This window comes from Sclerotinia sclerotiorum, genomic scaffold (assembly GCF_000146945.2).
Source record: "Sclerotinia sclerotiorum 1980 UF-70 scaffold_9 genomic scaffold, whole genome shotgun sequence".
Lineage (NCBI taxonomy): Eukaryota > Fungi > Ascomycota > Leotiomycetes > Helotiales > Sclerotiniaceae > Sclerotinia > Sclerotinia sclerotiorum.
In genome coordinates this window covers 689,394-710,880 of record NW_001820827.1, presented here as the reverse complement: position 1 = coordinate 710,880, position 21,487 = coordinate 689,394, and the positions used below count along the sequence as shown (strand labels likewise).

General features: G+C 41.4%; 6 protein-coding genes and 1 non-coding gene across 7 annotated transcripts; 4 read left to right on the top strand and 3 right to left on the bottom strand.

Annotated features, from left to right (window-relative positions):
• Positions 1–1,601: 1,601 nt before the first annotated feature.
• Positions 1,602–2,645, top strand: SS1G_07204 (predicted protein; the record flags this gene model as incomplete). Its single annotated transcript, XM_001591708.1, has 2 exons — positions 1,602–2,494; positions 2,639–2,645. 2 exons carry the CDS (start codon positions 1,602–1,604, stop codon positions 2,643–2,645), a joined length of 900 nt encoding a protein of 299 aa, XP_001591758.1.
• A 514-nt stretch (positions 2,646–3,159) lies between these two features.
• SS1G_07203 (hypothetical protein) lies at positions 3,160–6,327 on the bottom strand (the record flags this gene model as incomplete). The annotated part of the gene is made up of 4 exons (XM_001591707.1): positions 3,160–4,315; positions 4,664–5,055; positions 5,285–5,382; positions 5,565–6,327. The coding sequence occupies 4 exons, from the start codon at positions 6,325–6,327 to the stop codon at positions 3,160–3,162; spliced, it is 2,409 nt and encodes an 802-aa protein (XP_001591757.1).
• Positions 6,328–9,790: 3,463 nt separating this feature from the next.
• On the top strand, positions 9,791–15,288 carry SS1G_07202 (hypothetical protein; the record flags this gene model as incomplete). The annotated part of the gene is made up of 2 exons (XM_001591706.1): positions 9,791–14,910; positions 14,991–15,288. The coding sequence occupies 2 exons, from the start codon at positions 9,791–9,793 to the stop codon at positions 15,286–15,288; spliced, it is 5,418 nt and encodes a 1,805-aa protein (XP_001591756.1).
• Positions 15,289–15,783: 495 nt separating this feature from the next.
• SS1G_14567 lies at positions 15,784–15,884 on the bottom strand. Its single transcript has one exon. It is a non-coding gene; the product is annotated as a tRNA-Asn (tRNA).
• A 354-nt stretch (positions 15,885–16,238) lies between these two features.
• On the bottom strand, positions 16,239–17,598 carry SS1G_07201 (hypothetical protein; the record flags this gene model as incomplete). The annotated part of the gene is made up of 3 exons (XM_001591705.1): positions 16,239–16,298; positions 16,557–17,213; positions 17,431–17,598. 3 exons carry the CDS (start codon positions 17,596–17,598, stop codon positions 16,239–16,241), a joined length of 885 nt encoding a protein of 294 aa, XP_001591755.1.
• Positions 17,599–18,290: 692 nt separating this feature from the next.
• SS1G_07200 (predicted protein) lies at positions 18,291–18,890 on the top strand (the record flags this gene model as incomplete). Its single annotated transcript, XM_001591704.1, has 3 exons — positions 18,291–18,343; positions 18,393–18,478; positions 18,784–18,890. The coding sequence occupies 3 exons, from the start codon at positions 18,291–18,293 to the stop codon at positions 18,888–18,890; spliced, it is 246 nt and encodes an 81-aa protein (XP_001591754.1).
• A 1,156-nt stretch (positions 18,891–20,046) lies between these two features.
• On the top strand, positions 20,047–21,198 carry SS1G_07199 (hypothetical protein; the record flags this gene model as incomplete). The annotated part of the gene is made up of 2 exons (XM_001591703.1): positions 20,047–20,546; positions 20,709–21,198. 2 exons carry the CDS (start codon positions 20,047–20,049, stop codon positions 21,196–21,198), a joined length of 990 nt encoding a protein of 329 aa, XP_001591753.1.
• Positions 21,199–21,487: the final 289 nt, after the last annotated feature.

Below are 21,487 nucleotides of genomic sequence, written 5' to 3'. Positions count from 1 at the left end.
GTCCAAACCTCTCATAGAGATATTAATGTTGAAATCTCGCAACATCGTACCAAAATCAATATATAAACCCCTGAAACGGTTCTTCCATATCAACTTCGCGACCTATGCTTTGCAATCCGGAACAAAAACGTTCATTTTTCAGTAAGCGAAACCTCCTCAGAACATTTTTGATTTGCTCGGAATAGTACGCTTTCGAACTGACATTCATGATTGCGATACTAAGCAATGATAGAGATACAAATTTCTTGAATGGATCATTAGTGGTATTGATATTAATTACAATAATTTCGCTAGCTAAGGGAATTAATAGAAGAGCTTCGTGTATTCAACTAGAGAAATGGTTTTATATCCTCCGAGAAACGAGTTACGAGACCATACGCTATATACGCCTTTACTTTATAGTGTTTCTATCCTCTCAAAATGAAAGCTCAGCCATTTTGTATTTATTTATAGCAAGCATGAATATAAGTCTTACAAAGCTTTCATTTTGCCTCCTAGACAACAATTATCTAACTAATGAACCAACTTTAGAAAACTTGTCACTGATCCTAATTGTATATTATATGATTCATCCAATACCATAAACACAAACAAACACATCGACATTAACACCTAGCCTACAAACAAAGTCTCTTTCAAATTCCTCCCAAAATCGAAATCTAAATTTCTTCTATCCGTCCTATTTGCTCTCTCAAATTTAGATCATAAACTCTATGATATATACCGATATATACACGAGCTTCAGCAGATTATTATTCCCTATTCCGTACCAAGTCATCAAAGTGAATAGAGATTATATTCACAATACATATGTACTGTAGTAAAAACTCCGCAATCAATGCCAAATCATAGAGTGATACCATGTTTGTAATTAAGTATGCGTATTATTATTAACCAGTGGTTTTTACTACTGTCTCTATAAGACTTTGTTATTTAGAAATATATATAAAAGAAATCCTTTTTTCAAACATAATAATTAGAAGTTATTTCTTCATATTCCGAGCCATGATACCTTCTCTACAATATCATCACAATACCATATCTAAGACTTAATTACATTTCCTCCATCCCCTAATCACAACACTTTACTTTTACTTAACTTGAAGTTTTTAATTTCAAACTCAATACTCAAAATGAAACAAAAGATATTCAACAAAAGAAAAAATGTCTTCATTTCCAAAATTTACATTTCCAGAAATATTCGCTAGTCAACGCGGAATCACACCAGCACATACACAATCTCCCATCTCGACTACGAAACTACGAGAGAAAAGTGGTAGATGTATGTTCATTGTGCAAGGTTAGTATACATAATCTCAAGCTCTTTCATCCTCATCTTCATCATTCCCCCCTTAATCCTTCCCATCCACTCCCAAGATATCATCCTACCCCCTTCAAACTCCCCAGCTGCAGCAAAAAAAACATACTAACCAACCCCCCCCCCCCAACCCCCCCCCACAGAATACCCCTGCCCCCACCACCCCTACCTCTCCACACCCCACCTCCTCCACCGCACACCCTGCTGGGAAGCACTTCTCCCTCGAGCCCAACAAAAACCATGCGAAAATATAATTATAAACTCCACCCATCCTGAAGGAAAAATGGCGCAACAAGAAGCGCCATCTCAGTATCAATATCAGTATCAGTATCAGTATCAGTATATATATGAGAAAGAACGCGGCTGTATGGATTGCAAAGCCATTGCACGAAAGCGTCGTCGAGAAGAAGCTACAGCTACAGCTACAGCTGGCAAGCACGGGGAAATTGTTAGTAAGATGAGAAATTTAGAGTTTGGGGGAGAAATTATTAGGGAGAAGGAGAAGGAAAATGGGAAAATAGTTAATAGATTGAGATCTCTAGAGATTAAACGGGCAATTGCGCGTGTTGAGGCTAGGGTAGAGGAGATTGCCGAAGAGGCACTTAGGGAATTGGGTGATGAGGAGGAGGTACTTAATTACCAGAGATCAGCTGAGCTCAAACATGAAGAAAGCGAAAATGAAGCTGAGGAGTGGAAAATCCAAGGAAAAAAGGAACAGGATGCTCTGACATTGATAAAGGTCATAGAAGCTATAGAATCTCCTATTTCCGGTCTATCTCAGTCTAGTTTCTCCATACAGCCGCAACTAGATGTGCCGCAAGATGAGAAAGAAGTCACTCCACCTACAACACAGAATTCAGATCCAAATCCAAATCCCGATTCAGCACCAGCGCTCGACACCGCAAAGGAAGAACAAGAAAATTTATCCACCATCCTCCATTTACTCGACTCAGAATTCGATTCAGAATTTTCCGACGAAGACCTCAACGAAGAACCCCACATGTACACTAAAATTGCCTCCCCATCCACCTCCCCTAACATCTCCCAAACCACCGATAACAACCACCATCACCATCACCATCCCAGCGCATCAAGCCCATCGCACCCATCCAAAAACAACCTAACCCAAGGCGAAGTAGCCCTCGCACCTGGAACAAGTACTTTTCAAGAAGACGAGTGGGTTGTGCTTGGGAGTTGGGAGATTATATTGTGATTGGGTAGCTATGTATACTTATAAAATACTTCTGATTTCGAGGGATTGATGGGTTGGTATCTTGAGGATCTGGCTAGCTAATTAGTTAGTTAGTTAGTTGGGTATAGATTTTAATATTGATTTATTTTTTAATAATGATGATGGTATATAGGCTTTGCTAGTAAGGAAAGGATAGGATGGGATTGTAAGATCTTGTATATATGTATCTATATATCATCAGGCTGCTGAGACGGACAATGAAGATAAGAACAAGAATGAAATTAGACAAGTAAAAAAGAAGAAAAAAACAACAAAAAAAAAACAAGTTGAAGCCCCTCAAACCCCAAAAAGAATTCAATATATATTTCTTTCCAGATAGATATGTATATACAATACACCTGAACCTAGACCTAGACCTATCTAAGTAACCGAGTAATCTATTTCTAAAGATCTCCATCCATCTATCTTAACCTTCCCGTTTGTTTCGTTTTCCTGTTTTGTACGAATAGATTGTATCTATTTATTCATTCATTCTTTTACTTCAACCTTTTGATCAAATCAATCCAACCATCTATTTATCCATATCAGCATCAGCTCGGTGATACAACACTTAACACCTCCCATCAATCTCATCAACTATCCCCAATATCTACAACTCCTTGGTGAGCCTAGGTCTATCATCCCTCCTACCAGTCATTCCCATCCCCACTCCCATATCACCTCCTTGCATTCCCTCCCTCTCAATCTCCCTTTCAACCATCTCAATACTACTTAAACTCGGAAACCTCTTGCTGAAATCCGCAATATATTCTTCCTTTTCCTGGGACGTCATATCGGGTCTCGGTTGAACAGCTGGCGCCGCTCTACTAGCTAAATATGAAGGTTTAGGCGGGGAATTCTGTGCACCAAGACCACCTCCCGTATTCATAGTATTGAGGTGCGTAGGTTTGGGAGGGGCACTTGGTTTTGGACCTGTCTTGCTAATTGGTAATTGAGGAGGAATTTGTTGAGGGCGAGGTTTATTGTAGCTGAGATCAGATGAAGGAATTGAAGGTTGAACCGGTTTGCGGAGGACTGAAGATTTGACATATGGATTTCCAGTTGGTAATGGATTGGGCTGACCTGGTATATCTGTGTATCTTCCATAACCTTCTGCTGTTTTCTTTAAAGAAGGTTGCTGACTATTTTCATCTAGAAGACTTTTGACTTTGTGTTGGATACTTGCAGCTCGGGTCACACCACCAATACTCTTTGGGGCTGGTGCACCACCGCGTTCTGCAATTCGCTTCCGATATTCCGCTGCTGCATCAGCAACACGTTTCTCTTCAATTGATAACCTTCTTCGCTCAACTTCTCGTCTTTGCTCTGGTGTCATGTCGTCATCTATCTTTCCATCATCACTTCTATCATCGGTTGCCTCGGACCCAGCTATTGGTGTCAATTCACGTCGGTCGAGATCATGCAAAGGACTTGGAGTTCTTGGACCAGGTGGAGCACTGGCGTTATTTTCGAATCTTTTGAAAGCATCTCCAAACTTGCCAGCCAATAAATTTTTGGTGCCAGATAATGAAATAGAAGGCATACTGGAACGTTTGGATTGTTTTGAGCCACTACTACGACGTCTATCTTTCTTCGTCCTTTCCTGATCTTCCATTGATTTAAGAAAGTCAACATTCGAACTAGAATCGTCATCATTTGGATCTGTAACGGCAAATTCTCTAGAATGCGATGGACGTCGCTCTGAATCAAGTGAGGGACGGCCTTCCTTTTCTCGAAGAAAATCCATGTTAGATTCCAAGTATTGACTAGATGGACGTGATCTACTTAGGCTTGATTTTGTTCGGGGGATAGTACTCTCGAGAGCTTCATTGCTAGGTCTACTCATTTCGAGTGATGGTCTAGATGAAGATGGATGCCTAGCTTGATTGGATTGTGTATTGTATGAAGCAGCTCGAGGTAACCCAGGATGCCCGGGTAAAAATTCCTGTGGCTCTAGAGTCGGTGTCCTAGATGGAGTAACAGCCTGATTTCGTGGTAGACTAGCTGATCGATGATGGTCTGACGGAAGAAGACGTGGCGAAGCCGTGTAAGTAGGCGCACGTGTACTTGAAGGTGGTGGGGTTGGTGTCGTCATTGTACCTTGGGATACATACGAGGATGATTTCACACCAGGGTGAGTAGGTGTGGGTTGATATATTAAGGTTGCTGGTACTTCTGATGTCTGAAGCTCTAATGGATTGCTGGCTAGAATTTGTTGAGCACGAGACGGCTTATTGGTTGAAGTTGATGACGCTTGCTGGACTGGCGTCGCAAATGCATCATCAGCTAATCTTTCTGTAACTCGTTTGCTAACAGGCTGGGATGGCTTTGGAGGCGAGGGTGATCCGAAGTCGAATTTACCTCCATCATGCAGTAATGAGAACTGATCTAAACTTGGGAATCGATTGGAAATTTCGTCCACAACAAGATCAGGATTTTTAGAATCCAAAGCAGCAAATGGATCACTAGCTGTGCCTCTCATAGGAGACGGACTAGGTTTTGTAGGCTGTGGCTGTGAACTGGCCGTGGGCCTTCCCCTTCGCATCGGGACAACATCGGGAATAATTGTTTGATGTTGTGTTGGCGGCGCGAAAACGGCGCCCACAATTGGAGGTGATGCTGGAGATTCGGTAGTTGGTAATTGCTGATGTCGCCGCGATTCTGACTGAGTTCTTCCGGAGTATATCTAAAATGGTGAGCTTTTGATTGATGGGAGGGTATGGATAAAAACATACATCCTTAATTGGGATCTCGATACCCTGCATAAGACATGCTTCCCGTAAAACCTGGTATATATTCGGGCGAGATGTTGGCTTCTCTTTCAACATAGATGCTAAACTTTGTTAGCACCTTCTCTTCCTGTAAGAGCGTGGCAATTCATAGTACCTATTAAGTTTTTAAGGGGGTCCGAAAACATGGGATATGAGGGGAATTTGAAGCTTGCATTCAGTATAGCAAGTTGTCCCTGAGCTTCGAAAGGGGTGGTATAATAGCACAGCTTGTACAGTAGCACACCCAAAGCCCAAATGTCCGACTTTTCATCTATTGGCAACTTTCTGTATACATCAATCATTTCAGGACTCCTATACTGTAATGTGGTATGTTTTTGAACATCATCTTCGATCAATCTGCATTCAGCAGCGGTCGTAGCAGCAGGGCGAGGAGGTGCGGTAGAACCAAAGTCGCAGAGCTTGAATCTTCGAGAGGGACCAGTAGAAGTTATGAGGACATTCTCAACTTTCAGATCTCGATGTAAAAGGGGAGGTTTAAGGTAGTGCATGCAAGCTACTCCTTCCGACACGTCGGAGAAGATCTTGAGAATTTCTGGTTCCGTCAACCTGTTTTGAAGTCGAGTATTCATGAAATCGATTAAACCACCGCCATTACAAAATTCCATAAGTAAAAATACCTCGTATCCTCCCCCCTTCAGTTGTGAAGCATGTGAATCGTAGTAAGTAACGATTGCGCGATGTCCCTTTAACTTCTTCATCGTTTCTACCTCGGTTCTCATATTTGCCAAATGTTCCTTATCAGGGACGGCGACTCTTTTCAATACAGCAATATCTGTCCCATCGATAGGCTTTTGCATTTTAACAAGGTAGACATGAGCGAAACCTCCTTCCGAGAAGTACTTCTGAATAACCACCTTATGAGATCCTACTTGGATTTTAGTTCCTGGTGCAAAGGTTCCAGCTGGTGCTGCTGGGTCAGCTATCGGTACAGGACCCCCATAAACCGCAGGTCGAGGGGCTGTCGCTGGCACATTGTAAGATGCCATGATTGATGTGGCAGATGTAGAGCAACGTCGAGGGAATGTAAAGCTAGAATTAGAAATGGTCACCGCATTGAGTGAAATGTGCTGGCTCGTAAATGACGCAGATAATTAAAAGAAGTAAAATGAAGCTTTACAAGATCCTCCAAAGTTGATTCAAGGTTTGATGAGTAGATTAATGGTCAATGTTCAACGGCTGTCTATTCAAGCTACATTGACTTATTGACTGACTGCATAGAGTTTCGAGAATGGTGAACGGGGGTATGATATCCAGGCTGGCTGGCATTGATACCCATAGCTTAGCGTGGATTTTGGCATTGACCGCCTTTCATTCTGCCCCACACATTAACCAATAGAAAGGAGAAGAGAACGTGTCTCATTGTAGATCACTTGCTTGTAAGGAGTTGACCGAGGAATTCAGATACGGTAGGAAAAAAGAGGAAAAAAGGAGCGTGTGAACACAAAATGCTTAGCCGCGATAACCACATCAAGTGATTGAGTGATTGAGAGATAAGTGATTTGAATGACAAAGTGATGAGCAAGTGACTTTTCAAGAGGAAGAAAATCCATCTCATATTCATGAAGATATAAACTTTTTTTGGGGGTGCTTTGACAAATTCCCCGGTTTTGAGGAATGGGATGGCCTGTCTGCCAATGATGGGTGATGATGTGCACAATCAGTTACTGGATACTATCTAACCCATTTAAGTATGACAAAAAGAGTTTTTTATATTCATTCTCATTGGTAGTAAAATAACAATAAAGGGAATACAGAATTGTTTGAAAGCAAAACCATTATATCAACAACTTGACTCGTCATTATCCCTTTGATCAATAGGGACCTAGGTAGGTAGGTGTATGTAACTCTCCCAGCCTTGTCAAAGGAAGTTTCCCCTTTCATCCCATCTTTTAAGGATATTTTGTTATTTTGTTACAGAGTGTGTTGAGTCCATCGAGTTTGGTCAAGAGGTAATCATTTGCTCTACTCGGTATATAACGATGGATGAGTGCGATATTGTAGTACAATGTTTCGAACGTGGTAGGCATCAAAGTGCCATTAATTCTGCCTTGCATCTATAGGTAGGTAGGTAGGTAGGTAGGTAGGTAGGTGATAGGTATGCAATGAAATAAGTACCGGTGGATGCATTGTGATAATTCATTAGAGTACATACTGACTATGGATTTTTTTATTGAGGCCGGAAGTCCGATGTCTATTTTTATTTCTGATACTGGTAATTGATCCCATCCCCATATTCTTACCTGGCAGTAATAAATGTTGATATACCCCTAGTAATGTTGTGCTGCATGGAGTACGTACTTGTTCACTTTACATGTTTCATAAATTATGACATTCATAAATGTTGATTTGTACAACAATTACTAGTGCGATATTTATGACCTTTAATAGTGGGTATTAATGCAAGTCATCACTCACTTTCCTTAGCAACTTCGTCGTCTCATCTGAGGCTTGGTATGGTTGCTGTTGTCGTAAAAGACTGTTGATATCTAGGCTGGAGTCTATGCAAAATTCAAAATTCAAAATTCACAAAGCGATCTGTCCTTTTGATTGGATAGCCATGATGTTCTAGAGTGAAATGATGAGGCAAATGAGGCAAATTGAGGCAAAATGTTTGCTTTGTGGTCTTGGAGCCTTGGGCATACTACGGTAGTTGGATGCTGTATTGAGGCTACTTGCTTTTGAATGTCAACCTATAAAAATCTTGGGAAATTAATCTCCGACGGAAGGAAAATGGAAGTGGAAGAAAATCATCTTAAAAACAGATGATCTCTTGATAAGACCTGCCGGTAGTAGAAAGAGAAGATATAATTAGATGAGTAGGTAGGTAGGTAAGTTGATGTTTGTAAATTAATATTACATTTTAGATGTGAATTAAATTGAAGCTATTCATAAGATAGGTATGATTGGAATCATTATATCATCATTTGTTTTCGATCTTGTCATTGTCGTTGTCATTGTTATTCCTGTTATTGTTTTTATCATCTTCCCACTCTGTCGTCACTCATTTTCATCACCTTTACAATCATTCACACTTCACACTTCACACTTCATACTCCATACTCCATACTTCCTTCTTCCTTCTTCCTTCCCAGCCAGACATTCGTGATCTCCATTTTAGTGAAAGGCTTGAAGCAACTGCAACAGGGATAGGATGAGCGCTAAGAATAAGCGAACTGAGAAAATTATTGGGTTTTTCTGAATACTTAAGGGCCATAAAGGACCATAAAGGACGGCGACTCCCCCGACCGAGCATGCTGCTACCATAAGAACCACGAAAATCCACACAAGGGGAAATTCAGCCAATCAACGAGACCAACGAATTATACCATACCAGACCTCACATACCATACACACTACACCCACGCATCACCCACCCAAAGAGAAGAAAAAGATAAAAGATCAAGAAAAGTGCACCCTAGGTCCTTTCACAGCCCAACCTTTCCCGCCATTCAATTCATTATCTAGTAACTACCGTATTGAAAGTCGCGCCTCGCGTTCAAGGCTGAGAGTTTAAATCCGATACACGTCGTCGTCAACAAATATAAGTTTATTCCAAGTATCAAATTCAAAATTCCAAGCATCGGATTTATTGGAAACTGTTGCTCAACTACCTATTTAATTTTATTGCATTACGCGCCTAATAAAATTATTTTTCAATTTGCAACTACACACAACCTACAGCTGCAACTACCATCGAGGTACACACACGCGCACATCTACTTTTCGCCGCGACCACGACCATACGATAACGAGGTTGGATGGATTAACGAACTTTCACGAAATATATTCTTGGCACGTATGGCGTTTTCAATTTAATCCCTTTCACACAGATAATGAACCACGCGCGTATTATTGAAAATGGCATCAAGGTAATGTTTCACCTCCACTCCACCCCAAACCAACATTTAAGCTGTGATCAATGCGGCCGCATTGCATTTCGTTTGGTGGTGCATTCGGGAATTAATTGCGGATTGTGCTGACATGATCACACGTTGAAATAGATTGGATCGACTTGTCACGTGAGTATCCTTTTTCCCCATCTCTTAATTACTCGATCTTTATGTCTGGTTGAGACAAACCAAACCTTGAAAGTCTCTTTATATTTATGCTGTGGGGTTTTTATGGAATTGAAGATCCAAGACTGTTCTTGAAATGATCGTCAATGATCTTCATTTCGAGAATATTCTAGATATTCCAGAGATTTGCCTCCAAACCTCGTTTCCCAATCCTACTAATCTTTAATTAGGCTACTGGAAACAGGAAGCACCCCATTAATCAGGAATACCGCTGCTCAACAATTAGCTGATGTACAAAAAGCACACCCTGAAGAACTTTTCAATTTATTAACCAGAGTTGTACCATATCTTCGTCATAAAACTTGGGATACGCGGACAGCCGCTTCTAAAGCATTAGCAGGGATTGTTGAAAATGCTGAAAAGTATGACCCAAATGGTGAGGACGATTCAGCAAAGAAGGAGGAATCTGGGAATCAAGAAGGAAGAACCTGTAGAGCCAACACCACTTGCTGAAGGACAACTAAGTCTTGGTACTCTCGATATTGTATCCATACTCAAACATGGAAAGGAGCTTGTTCGTGGTGGAGATAGAGGTCATGATTGGGCTCTCGCTTCTCTGGACCCTGCCCAACGACTTGCTCATCAAAAGAAAACACTTGCTGGGCGACTTGGTCTTCTTGGTCCGTATGCCGAAGAGGAACTCGAATACGAAATTCCAACTACCAACCAAAATGGATCCGGCACCCCATTAGCACGTGAGGATTCAAATGGCTTCTCACGACAGGACAACAATAAAGGCACATCTACACCCTCGGAAGAAAGCGGACTGAGCGCGAGACAATTGAATCAACTAAAACGGAAGCGAAAACGAGAAGCTATGTCTGCTGGTAACAAAAGTAGACTGGTAGATCTTTCAGTACGGCGTACAAATCCTTCAAGCGAAGGAGATACTTCAATGCCAGATGCTGGCAGTGAAGATTCTAAAAATCCCATGGCTGATTATTTTACCATGGAAAGACCTTCCGAGGTAGATGAAGATTCAAAGGTCGTTTCTGAATTCAAGGGTCCAGTCATGTCAATCAAATCCGAACTTGAAACTGAGGGTGAACAAGAGGGATTAGAATGGCCCTATGAGCGCTTATGTGAGTTCCTTGTGGTCGATTTGTTCGATCCTCAATGGGAAACCCGACATGGTGCTGCAATGGGCTTAAGAGATATTATACGTGTTCACGGAGCTGGTGCCGGAAGACAGCAGGGAAAGACTCGTGCTGAAAATGATATGCTCAACCAACGTTGGCTCGACGATTTGGCTTGCCGATTGTGTTGCGTTTTCATATTAGATCGTTTCGGGGACTACGTTTCAGATACTGTTGTCGCACCCATCCGAGAAACAGTTGGTCAGACCTTGGGTGCTCTACTCATTCACCTTCCACTTCCGGTCGTTTATTCCGTTCATCATATTTTGTACCGTCTCGTTATGCAAAATGATATCGAGCTTGATAAACCAGGTTGGGCTATTTGTCATGGTGGTATGATTGGCCTCCGGTACCTGGTCGCAGTTCGAAATGATTTGTTACTGAAAGATAACGATCTAATCGATGGAGTTATACGAGCCGTGATGAAAGGTTTAGGTGACTGGGATGACGATGTTCGTTCTGTCAGCGCCGCGACTCTTATTCCAATTGCAAAGGAGTTTGTCAACTTACGACCTGAAGCACTGGATGGTTTGATTAACATTGTTTGGGAATGTCTCTCGAATCTTGGTGATGATTTGAGTGCTAGCACAGGACAAATCATGGATTTGTTGGCAAAACTGTGCAGTTTCCCTGAAGTATTGGAAGCCATGAAAAAGAATGCCTCTCGAGATGCAGAACAATCCTTTGGTAATTTGGTACCGAGATTATATCCATTCCTTCGACATACCATCACATCTGTCCGTTCGGCAGTTCTTCGGGCTCTGTTGACATTTGTTGGCATTGAAGGCGAGGGTACCAGAGATTGGATGGATGGAAAAATTCTTCGATTGATCTACCAAAATATATTGGTTGAGAGGAATCAAGATACTTTGAATCTATCACTTCAAGTATGGAAAGCACTAGTAACTTTCCTCGCACGCGATCCAGAACATTTATCTGCCGAGTTCTCTGCACATATTGATCCTCTCATGCAACTTACACTGCATCCTATTGGTGTATCTCGACATCCACTACCTATGAACGCCACCCTTTTCCAAAGACCATCTGGTAATTCGTACTCCCTACCAAGTGGTACCGTAAGCCACGCTCGTCCAAACACTCCATCGGGCCCCGAGCCTCCAACGAAAAAGCGTCGCAAGACTGCAAAGGTAGTTGAACCTACTCCTTCATCATCATCACATGACGTCGATGGTCCAATGATGCAAGGTGATGTGGATCTAGTCGGCATGGATATATTAATTAGATCTCGTGCCTCGGCTGCAAAAGCAATGGGTCTTATTATGTCTCTTGTTCCAGCGCCTGTCCTCGAAGCGTACGACGCCAGCATTATCCCAGGAATGAGCTCAGCTTTCTCTTCTACTCAACTAACGGCATCACTTATCATCGACGAATACGCAAAGAATTGTATTTCAAAGACTCACGCTTTACGCTTCGAGGCACCACTTACAAAGATTCTCGAGGCCGAACGTCCCCTCACTTATCGAGATTTGGTTAGCTACACACATTTGGTCCGAACTCAATGCTCGCAGCTCCTAAATACCTTTCGGGATGTTGGCAAGATTTCTCAAGGACGTCTACCGGTACTTGCTGTTGTCGTAGCTGGTGAAGGTGAAGCTGGTCCAGATGCTTTCTCTATTGTGACAGCCGATAAATGTGTTTCCGAGGATTTTGATCGCTTAAAGAAAGTTCTTGCTCCTGGCCAGCGTATGATTGCGACTCAAGCCCTCTCCGAAGCACGTCAAAATGTTATCGAAGTCATTAACAATGCTAAGAGCATCAAAGAGCAACGAGATACACGTATCAAGGCCGCTGCTGCAAGTGCTTTGGTCGCGATGAAGGTTTCACCCAAAAAGCCATCTCATATCATCAAGGCTATGATGGATAGTATCAAAAAAGAGGAAACCTTGGAATTGCAACAACGATCTGCCTTCTCTATCGCTCGACTAATTGAGATTTTTGCAGAAGGTGGGCGCACAGGACCAGCGCAGAAAGTGGTATCGAATTTGGTCAAGTTCACGTGTATGGAAACCTCAGAGACACCTGAATTCGCGCCAAATGCACATCTCACGACTGCCATTTTATCACTTCGAAAAGAAGAAGATCGTAGAGATCATCCAGATGCAGCAAAATTTGCTCGAGAAGCCAAAGAAGCTAGAATAACTAGAAGAGGTGCCAAGGAAGCTTTAGAACAACTTTCCGGGATATTTGGACCAGACTTGTTAAGCAGAGTCCCCACACTCAGAGCTCTAATGGAACAACCACTACAACATGCATTTGGTGGTACACTCCCACGTGACTGCATAGATCCCGCACAATCATTTGGACAAGAAGCGATTGACGGCATGTCAGTAATTCGTGCTTTGACACCCACGTTGGACAAATCATTATATCCCTTCGTCATGGAGTTACTTCCTCTTGTTGTCACAGCTCTACACTCTGAACTTTCAGTCTTCCGTTACATGGCAGCCAAATGTCTTGCAACAGTTTGCAGTGTTATCACTGTAGAAGCTATGACATTACTTGTGGAGAAGGTTTTACCTTCTATCAGCAATCCACTCGATCTCAACTTCCGTCAAGGTGTAATTGAATCGATTTATCATCTTATTGCTGTTATGGGTGATAGTATTCTACCATATGTGATTTTCCTCATCGTCCCTGTTCTTGGACGAATGAGTGATTCAGATACTGATGTACGAGTCCTCGCTACAACTTCTTTCGCAACTCTAGTCAAGCTCGTTCCACTGGAAGCAGGTATACCGGATCCTCCTGGATTATCACAAGAATTATTACAAGGGAGAGATCGTGAACGTACCTTCATTGGTCAACTTTTAGATCCTCATAAGGTTGAAGAATTCAAAATTCCAGTTGCTATCAAAGCGGAACTTCGCTCTTATCAACAAGAAGGTGTTAATTGGCTGAACTTTTTGAACAAATATCACCTTCATGGAATCCTCTGTGATGATATGGGCCTTGGGAAAACATTACAGACATTATGTATTGTTGCTAGTGATCATCATCTTAGAGCTGAGGAGTTTGCAAAGACAGGAGCCCCAGATTCCAGGCGGATGCCATCTCTCATCATTTGTCCTCCTACACTTTCCGGTCATTGGCAACAAGAGATTAAAACATATGCTCCTTTCCTAACTTGTACCGCTTATGTTGGACCTCCGGCTGATCGAGCTCGTTTCAGAGAACAACTCGGCCAAACTGATATCGTCATTACATCATACGAAATTTGTCGTAATGATGTTGACGTTTTGTCGCCACTCAATTGGAATTATTGCGTTTTGGATGAAGGTCATTTAATCAAAAATCCTCGAGCGAAAACTACCATCGCAGTCAAACGCCTACTTAGTAACCATCGACTTATTCTTTCTGGTACACCAATTCAAAATAATGTCCTGGAACTTTGGTCTCTCTTCGATTTCCTCATGCCAGGTTTCCTTGGAGCTGAAAAGGTCTTCTTAGATCGTTTTGCTAAACCTATTGCCGCCAGTCGTTTCAGTAAATCTTCTTCAAAAGAACAAGAAGCTGGTGCTCTAGCCATTGAAGCTCTACATAAACAAGTACTACCGTTCCTTCTTCGTCGTCTTAAAGAAGAGGTTTTGGATGATTTACCACCCAAGATCTTGCAAAACTACTATTGTGATCTTAGTGATCTACAGAAGAAGCTTTTCGAGGATTTCACCAAGAAAGAAGGCAAGACGCTAGCCGAAAAGGCTTCATCTGGTGACAAAGAAGCAAAACAACACATCTTTCAAGCTTTACAATATATGCGCAAGCTTTGTAATTCTCCTGCACTCGTTATGAAAGAAGGTCATAAGCAATATGAAGATACTCAACGTCTCCTTGCCAAACAAGGAACTAGTCTTCGAGATCCAATTCACGCACCAAAATTAACAGCTTTAAGAGATCTACTAGTTGATTGTGGTATTGGTACTGAACCTTCATCCGAAAATGAGATTACAACCGAAACCTCTTTCGTCTCCCCTCATCGTGCTTTAGTCTTCTGTCAAATGAAGGAAATGTTAGACATGGTACAAAATGATGTTCTGAAGAAGATGTTACCATCAGTACAATTCTTACGTATGGATGGATCAGTTGATGCCAATAAACGTCAAGATATCGTCAATAAATTCAACTCCGATCCTTCATATGATGTTTTACTTCTTACGACAAGTGTTGGAGGTTTGGGACTTAATTTGACTGGTGCCGATACTGTTATCTTTGTGGAACATGATTGGAATCCTCAAAAAGATTTACAAGCTATGGATAGAGCTCATAGAATTGGTCAAAAGAAGGTTGTAAATGTTTATCGATTGATTACTAGGGGGACTTTGGAAGAAAAGATTTTGAGGTTAGTTATATTCCTCTTCCCCACACACAAAAAATCATTTTTTTTGTAATATTGAACATGAGCTAACATCTTAAAAATAGTCTTCAAAGATTCAAAATCGATGTAGCATCCACGGTAGTCAATCAACAAAACGCAGGTTTAGGTACAATGGAAACCGATCAAATCCTCGACCTCTTTAATCTAGGCGATACATCAGAAGTTCCACTAGCAGCAGATAGTAGTATCCAAGCCGAAAGAGAAGAAGACATGGTAGACGCAACGGGAGAAGTGAGAGAAAAGGGAAAGAAAGGCTGGTTAGATGATCTAGGTGAATTATGGGATGGGAAGGAATATGAGGAAAGTTTCGATCTAGAGGGTTTCTTGAAAACTATGAAATAGTTATGAGAGATTCTTAATGAGGTGGTAGATAGGTAGTTTACACACTGGATTGCAGAAGCGCATGAATGGTGGTGGGGGGGGTGTGGTATAAAGGTTCCTTCCTGATGATCGCCCATTTTTATGTATGACTTATATTAATTAGTATATGATATTATTACGATATGAGATTGGCATGTTATGTTATATGTCGTCTTTTTGTTGCGCTGTGTTGTATGTATTATATTCGTTTCGATTATATTGAATCTATCTAAATAATATAGCCAAATATCTTCAAGAAAAAAAAATTCGATCCAAACACATTCTCCTAAATATTCCCTATCCTCATTTCAAACTCACCCCGTACGTCTGTCTCCCTTCCCCACATTCCTATCCTCCCCCATCCCAACACCCAAAAAATCACCATCTTTATCCCAGAACACCATATCTTTCCTGTCTTATCTATCCCCTCTCCAGTTTCCAAAATAAATGAAATAAAAAATTCAAAAAAAATCCCGTCTCCCTCGGGTGGGCTCGAACCACCAACCTCTCGATCTCATATCTCCGTAATTGTAAACGAATTAACAGTCGAACGCGCTAGCCAATTGCGCCACGAGGGATTATTGTTTGTTGACTTGGATGATGTACGTGCTGGGTTTAACGGATATAATTTATGATTGTGTAGGGAGTGGGGCTGGATGGGTCATGTGAGATTGGGATATTTGGAATAATCCGTGGGTGGGAGGTGGGAGGTGAGAGTTAGGAGGTAGGAGGTAGGAGGTGAATTGGGTGGGTAGTGAGTTATTGACCATCTAGTGGGTTTGGGGATGGAAGATGGATTTGTTTATTTGGGATTTTATGGAATTATATATAAATGTCTTGAGGTCTTGATTCAAGCTGGAGTAAAAGTTTAAATAATTGCTGCTTTATAAAACGTTGTTGCTGCTTTACGCGATGATATTCTTGAATTCCTACTAGTCTGCTGTTACCCACACCGTCTGGTGTTCTCCTTCTTGGGCATCTCCCGAAAACTGCTAGAAAAATAGATATTCATGAAATGTGAGTTATCCATATCTATCTACCTAGTAGTCATGTTCAATAGATTGATTCAACTGATTACTCCATGGTATTCTTCAATTTAGCATAAATGATGATGTAATCAAGCTATCTAAGGACTTTTAAACACAACCTTCACACCATTCCGACTCTCAAAGCCCCAATCGAAAGCTTTCCAAACATTCAAAAACCGGATCACAATTTTCAATACTCTCGTACCCCTGAGTCCGTCGTACTAAAAGGTATATCGAATAACTTAAAACCCGCTGTTGAGCGGGACATATTCTTGGACCATCCAGAAATGGGACGAATTCCCATACTTCTTGTCCCCTGCGACCTATCCATCGATCTAGGTTGAATACTTCAACATCATCACCCCAAATTCCATTATCATGTTTCATACTCCATGTACCAAGAACAACAGACGTTCCTTGAGCTATAAATACAGGATTCTTTTGATCTGAACCTCCTCCTAATGGTAGGATAGTATCCCTACTAGCTATACGCCATACACGAATGGTTTCTTGTATGACATATCTAAAATCCACGAGATGTTTAAGATTCTCGAAGGTCAATGGTTCATTAATTTCCAAAGAAGTCTTGCGAAGTTTCGTCCATATATGAGGATGTCTGGTCAGCTGGAAAAGAGTGTTGCCAATGGTGATTGAGGTCGTGTCTCGAGTAGGATTGAACACCTCAAGAACATGATATCTTAGTTTGATGGGATCGCGGATCTGCTTCGCCGTTTCGTCGAGAATATAACGCCTTCGTGCCGCTGGAAAATCTGGCTCGGGTTTCGCATTCGTGGTTTTTTGAAGTGCTCGAGCTACTTGGTGATCGACAAATTTGTGCCCTGTAGTATAGGTATTCTTCCACTCCTTGTTTTCTTCATACTGATAAAGTCAGACCTGCAACCATCCTGCCTCTCTGCGTTTGGTCACCCATTTTTGTGCTTCATTGAATGCTTAGGTAAATTCGGTGCACTCTTCTAGAACCTCGGGTTTGAGTGAATTCAATGACTTTCCGAATATAAAATCCATCGAAACGTCAGGGAACTAAATTTGAACTCTCAGCACCGCTTCTCGGAGTGCGATTGAAAAGAATACTCACCAATCGATGAAGCAAAGGTTGAACATCAACCATACTTCCGTCATTCGGGAGGAGATCCATAAAACGATCCACGAATGATACCAAATGGTCTATATCTGATATCTCAGCCCTTGCAAAGATAAGTGTTGACCTCCTGGGATCTGGGCAGCATATGCATATATATTGCATGATGCATATAAGGAGCAAACAGAACTCAACTTTGAATTCATTCTTTCCTTTTTGGTATACTGTTTGTTTGCTTTCAACATTTTGATTTCAAAGCACTTTAATTCCGAAGGCCGAATACCTAACCCTATTCCTTCATTTTTTGAATATATACTCGCAGCTTAACTGCTTAGCTAGAGAATCAATCAATTCAATCTGATGCTCTTTCTGGTCTCAATAAACCCAATATCTATGCATGCAAAGGTGTAAAAGGTATACACCCTTCATAAGGGTTGGACTTTAGTCTGAGCTGACTGGAAACACAGACATATATAGCGCTTAATAGCTTGACCGTGATAATGCTCGGCCTAGAGAAACAGAATGCACTGTTATTTTATCGTCGCATATTTTGCACTGATTTGCGCCATGCCTTCAATTTCGTCTCCGCCGTAGCTATTGCCGTGGTTACCTTATGGACCCTTGGCTTCTTCATCATGGCATTCTTTATCTGTGATGTAAATATAAACTATCTTTTCCGGGTTGGAGCTTCGGCATTTGCGAAGTGTGGGGCTATGTTCCCATACTTTATGGGCACAACCATATCTGAGTTTCTTCTAGATGTTTTCATTCTTAACCTACCTATCCCCAAAGTAGGAAATGTCTTTGGACTGTGACACAACTTCCACAGCTGATCGAAACAGATTTGGTCCCTAAACATGACCCTCAAACGAAATGTTGCAGTCTCCTACGTCTTTCTACTTGCTTTTCTGTGAGTCTTAATACTGGTAGAGTAACGATCTTGAACTGATTCTGTCTAGTGGTCTTATCTCAAGCACTTCTCGTGTGGCCATCACTATTATTCTTGTGACCAGAGGAAGAGCCATCGACTACGAGGATGCCTATGGTTAGTATCTCCTCTTCTTTATATGTTTCTTTCACTATGAATGAAAGCTACCGAGGTACTTGTTGTGTAGAAAGTAATACAAGATGAACATATTTCATAATATTGGAAGCGGCCTCACGATCATTGCTGTGAATCTGCCATCATTGTGGTACTATCTAGCTGGCGTGAATCCTGAACATGTCTTACGCACTGTCCGCAGTGTTATTTCCCTCCGCTCTATTCGCAGCGGCTCGCAATCCAGTTCCAAGTCAGCGAATGATTTCGAGAACAAGTCAGGTACAGGAAGCGGGTCTAAAAGAGAACAGAGTCTGGATACCAATTCCTCCTCATCATACTTGACCTATTCAAAAGGGAAAACAGTCGAGGCGTACACAATGGTAGACATGGCGGCTCAACCAGAGCATCAGAATAACTCATCGTCACACCGGCAACTGACGGTATCTTGCTTAACCACACCATACAACGCACGGAGAAGCAAGTATGATGAGCATAATGCAAAAATATCTCCTTATTTGTTGATATATCGATACAAGGTATTAGAATTGAGAAGTGTTTGTCAGATATAGATTTCCCATCAATGCAATCGTGAGCTTGGCTTTTAACGAAATAGCCAAAGTAGCAAAAAATGCGATAGGTGATAGTTAGGTATGAACTTGAAAAAGCAATAAATATAAATAGAAAGCTCACTTGAGAACATCAGATCAAACAAATTGTAGGAATTGCTCTAAGTTTGAGTTTATGAAATAATATAAAAATACTCTTGTTACGAAGTTTGCCGTCTAGATCACGTGGAAGTGCTCTAGGCTCTCGAGGTGGTTTATAACTAGGCGTCAAGCAGGGACTTAAAGTAATGACAATAATGCAATTCGTAACTAATAGTAGAGTATACTAAATCATTGATCTTGAGCACGAAGCTCTATACAAAGGGAATCCATCTTGGATATATAGATATTCATGCTCCCTTGGATCCTTTTGGATTCTAAGCTCCAAAGGCTCCATTGGATCCTTTTGGATCCTCAAGCTCCAAAAGCTCCAAGTCACGTGCTTTCTGGCAGTGCGTGCACATACGATCTTAAGGTGGCCCAGATCACATATTAATTCGATGAAATCTGATCGCTTTTGCACAAGGCCCAAGCTCTCCTAATTAGTCAGTTGTTACTATCGTAACAAATCTACGAGCTTTATACAGAGCCCATCACTTGTAGATATAATCATTTCTTTATATTAAGATTAAAAATAAGGATTTGCTCTTATAAATATCAATTAGTAAAATTAGGTATAATAAATTTATTGGGAAAATAAATAAAAGAATTGAAATGAAATAATAGTTTGACCCATCATTTATATTTATACCCCGCCAATAATTTTGAGATTCCCCTCCGTCATATCCGTCTTGATCAAGGCCAAGAAATCCTTAGCGTCTTGGTATCTACTTTGTGTGGGACAAATTGGTAAACTCCTGTATCAATCAAGAATGCCGAGCAACAAATAAATAATCTTACAAAATATCAAAAATATCAAAGAATGACAATGTTGTTGTCCTTTTTTCATATTATTCAAATGTCTGAATGGCCGGCTTTCGATTCTATACTCGCCGATTGCGGGCCTTGATATCTGCGGCTACCATTCAGGTAATTCTCATACTCTTCCTTATACTTTTACTCGTCAGATTCGTTCTTCACAACAATCATGATCCGGAGCCACTTCCACCCATGCCGGGTCCGATAACAACAGTTGATGATCCTGCAATTGACTGGTTTAAATTCGCATATGTTCAATATGTCACCTCGCCCGAATATCTCTGTAGCGCTCTCATGCTCTGGTCTCAGGTCGAGACAATCGGTAGTCGTGCTCAACGACTAATGTTATATCCTTCGCATTGGATACTCGAAGAAACCGATGATACTCTCCCTTCCAAACCTCTCACACCCATTGCCCGACTGTTGAAACAGGTGCAAACGGATTATTACGTTAAGCTTCAACCGGTGGAGGTTTTACATCAGAACCACACGGATCGAGCAATATGGTCAGATTCATACACCAAACTTCTAGCCTTCAACCTCACGCAGTACGATCGGGTTTTATATCTTGATTCCGATGCCTTATATATTCAGAATATGGATGAATTGTTTCTTCTCCCTTCTGCTCCGGTCGCCATGCCATATACTCATTTTGGTTCGCCCACAAATTGGGCATATTCTTCTCACTTACTACTACTACATCCATCAAGTAACCTATTTCAACAAGTCGAATCTGCTGTGCAGCATGTCGGACCAAATGAATATGACATGGATATCCTGAATGCTCTCTTCGCACCACACATTCTAGCCATGCCACCACGACCATACCACCTTCTCTCGAGTGAATTTCGTCGCAAATCACATAAGGAATATTTGGGTGATGCGAAAGAACTTTGGGATCCAGGTGAGATATTGGCAGAAGCAAAATATATGCATTTTTCCGATTGGCCCATCCCAAAACCGTGGATCAGAGCCACGAAAGAGGAATTGAATAAATATATGCCGGAATGTGGGGAAAATGAATGGTTTGGAGCGACGGATTGTAGGGATAGGACAATTTGGTTGGGTTTGTATGGGATGTTTGCGAGGAGGAGAAAGGAGGTTTGTGGGGTGGGGTTTGAGTTACAACAGAGAGTTTTGATTGGTGATAAGGGGTTTAAGGGTTTGAAGGGTGAGGTGGGTGTTGAAGGATTGGTATAGATAGATGCTGCATAATGCTTAGATTAGGTATTTATGAGGTTTACGGAAGTGAAGGACCATGGCGGTAGATTATTCAATAATACTAACGATTTTTACTCTCGAGTCTCGCATCTAGTATACATTCATCGATATTCTCATTGATTAATCAACAATCACAACAGACGAATAACCTCAAATTCAGACTAACCGAGTTCCGCTTCTGCCTCCTTTCCTCACGAGACTATGCCCATATTGAATATTAGAGATGATTACCAACTTCTACCGGCAAGGCTGAGAGCAATTGAACATT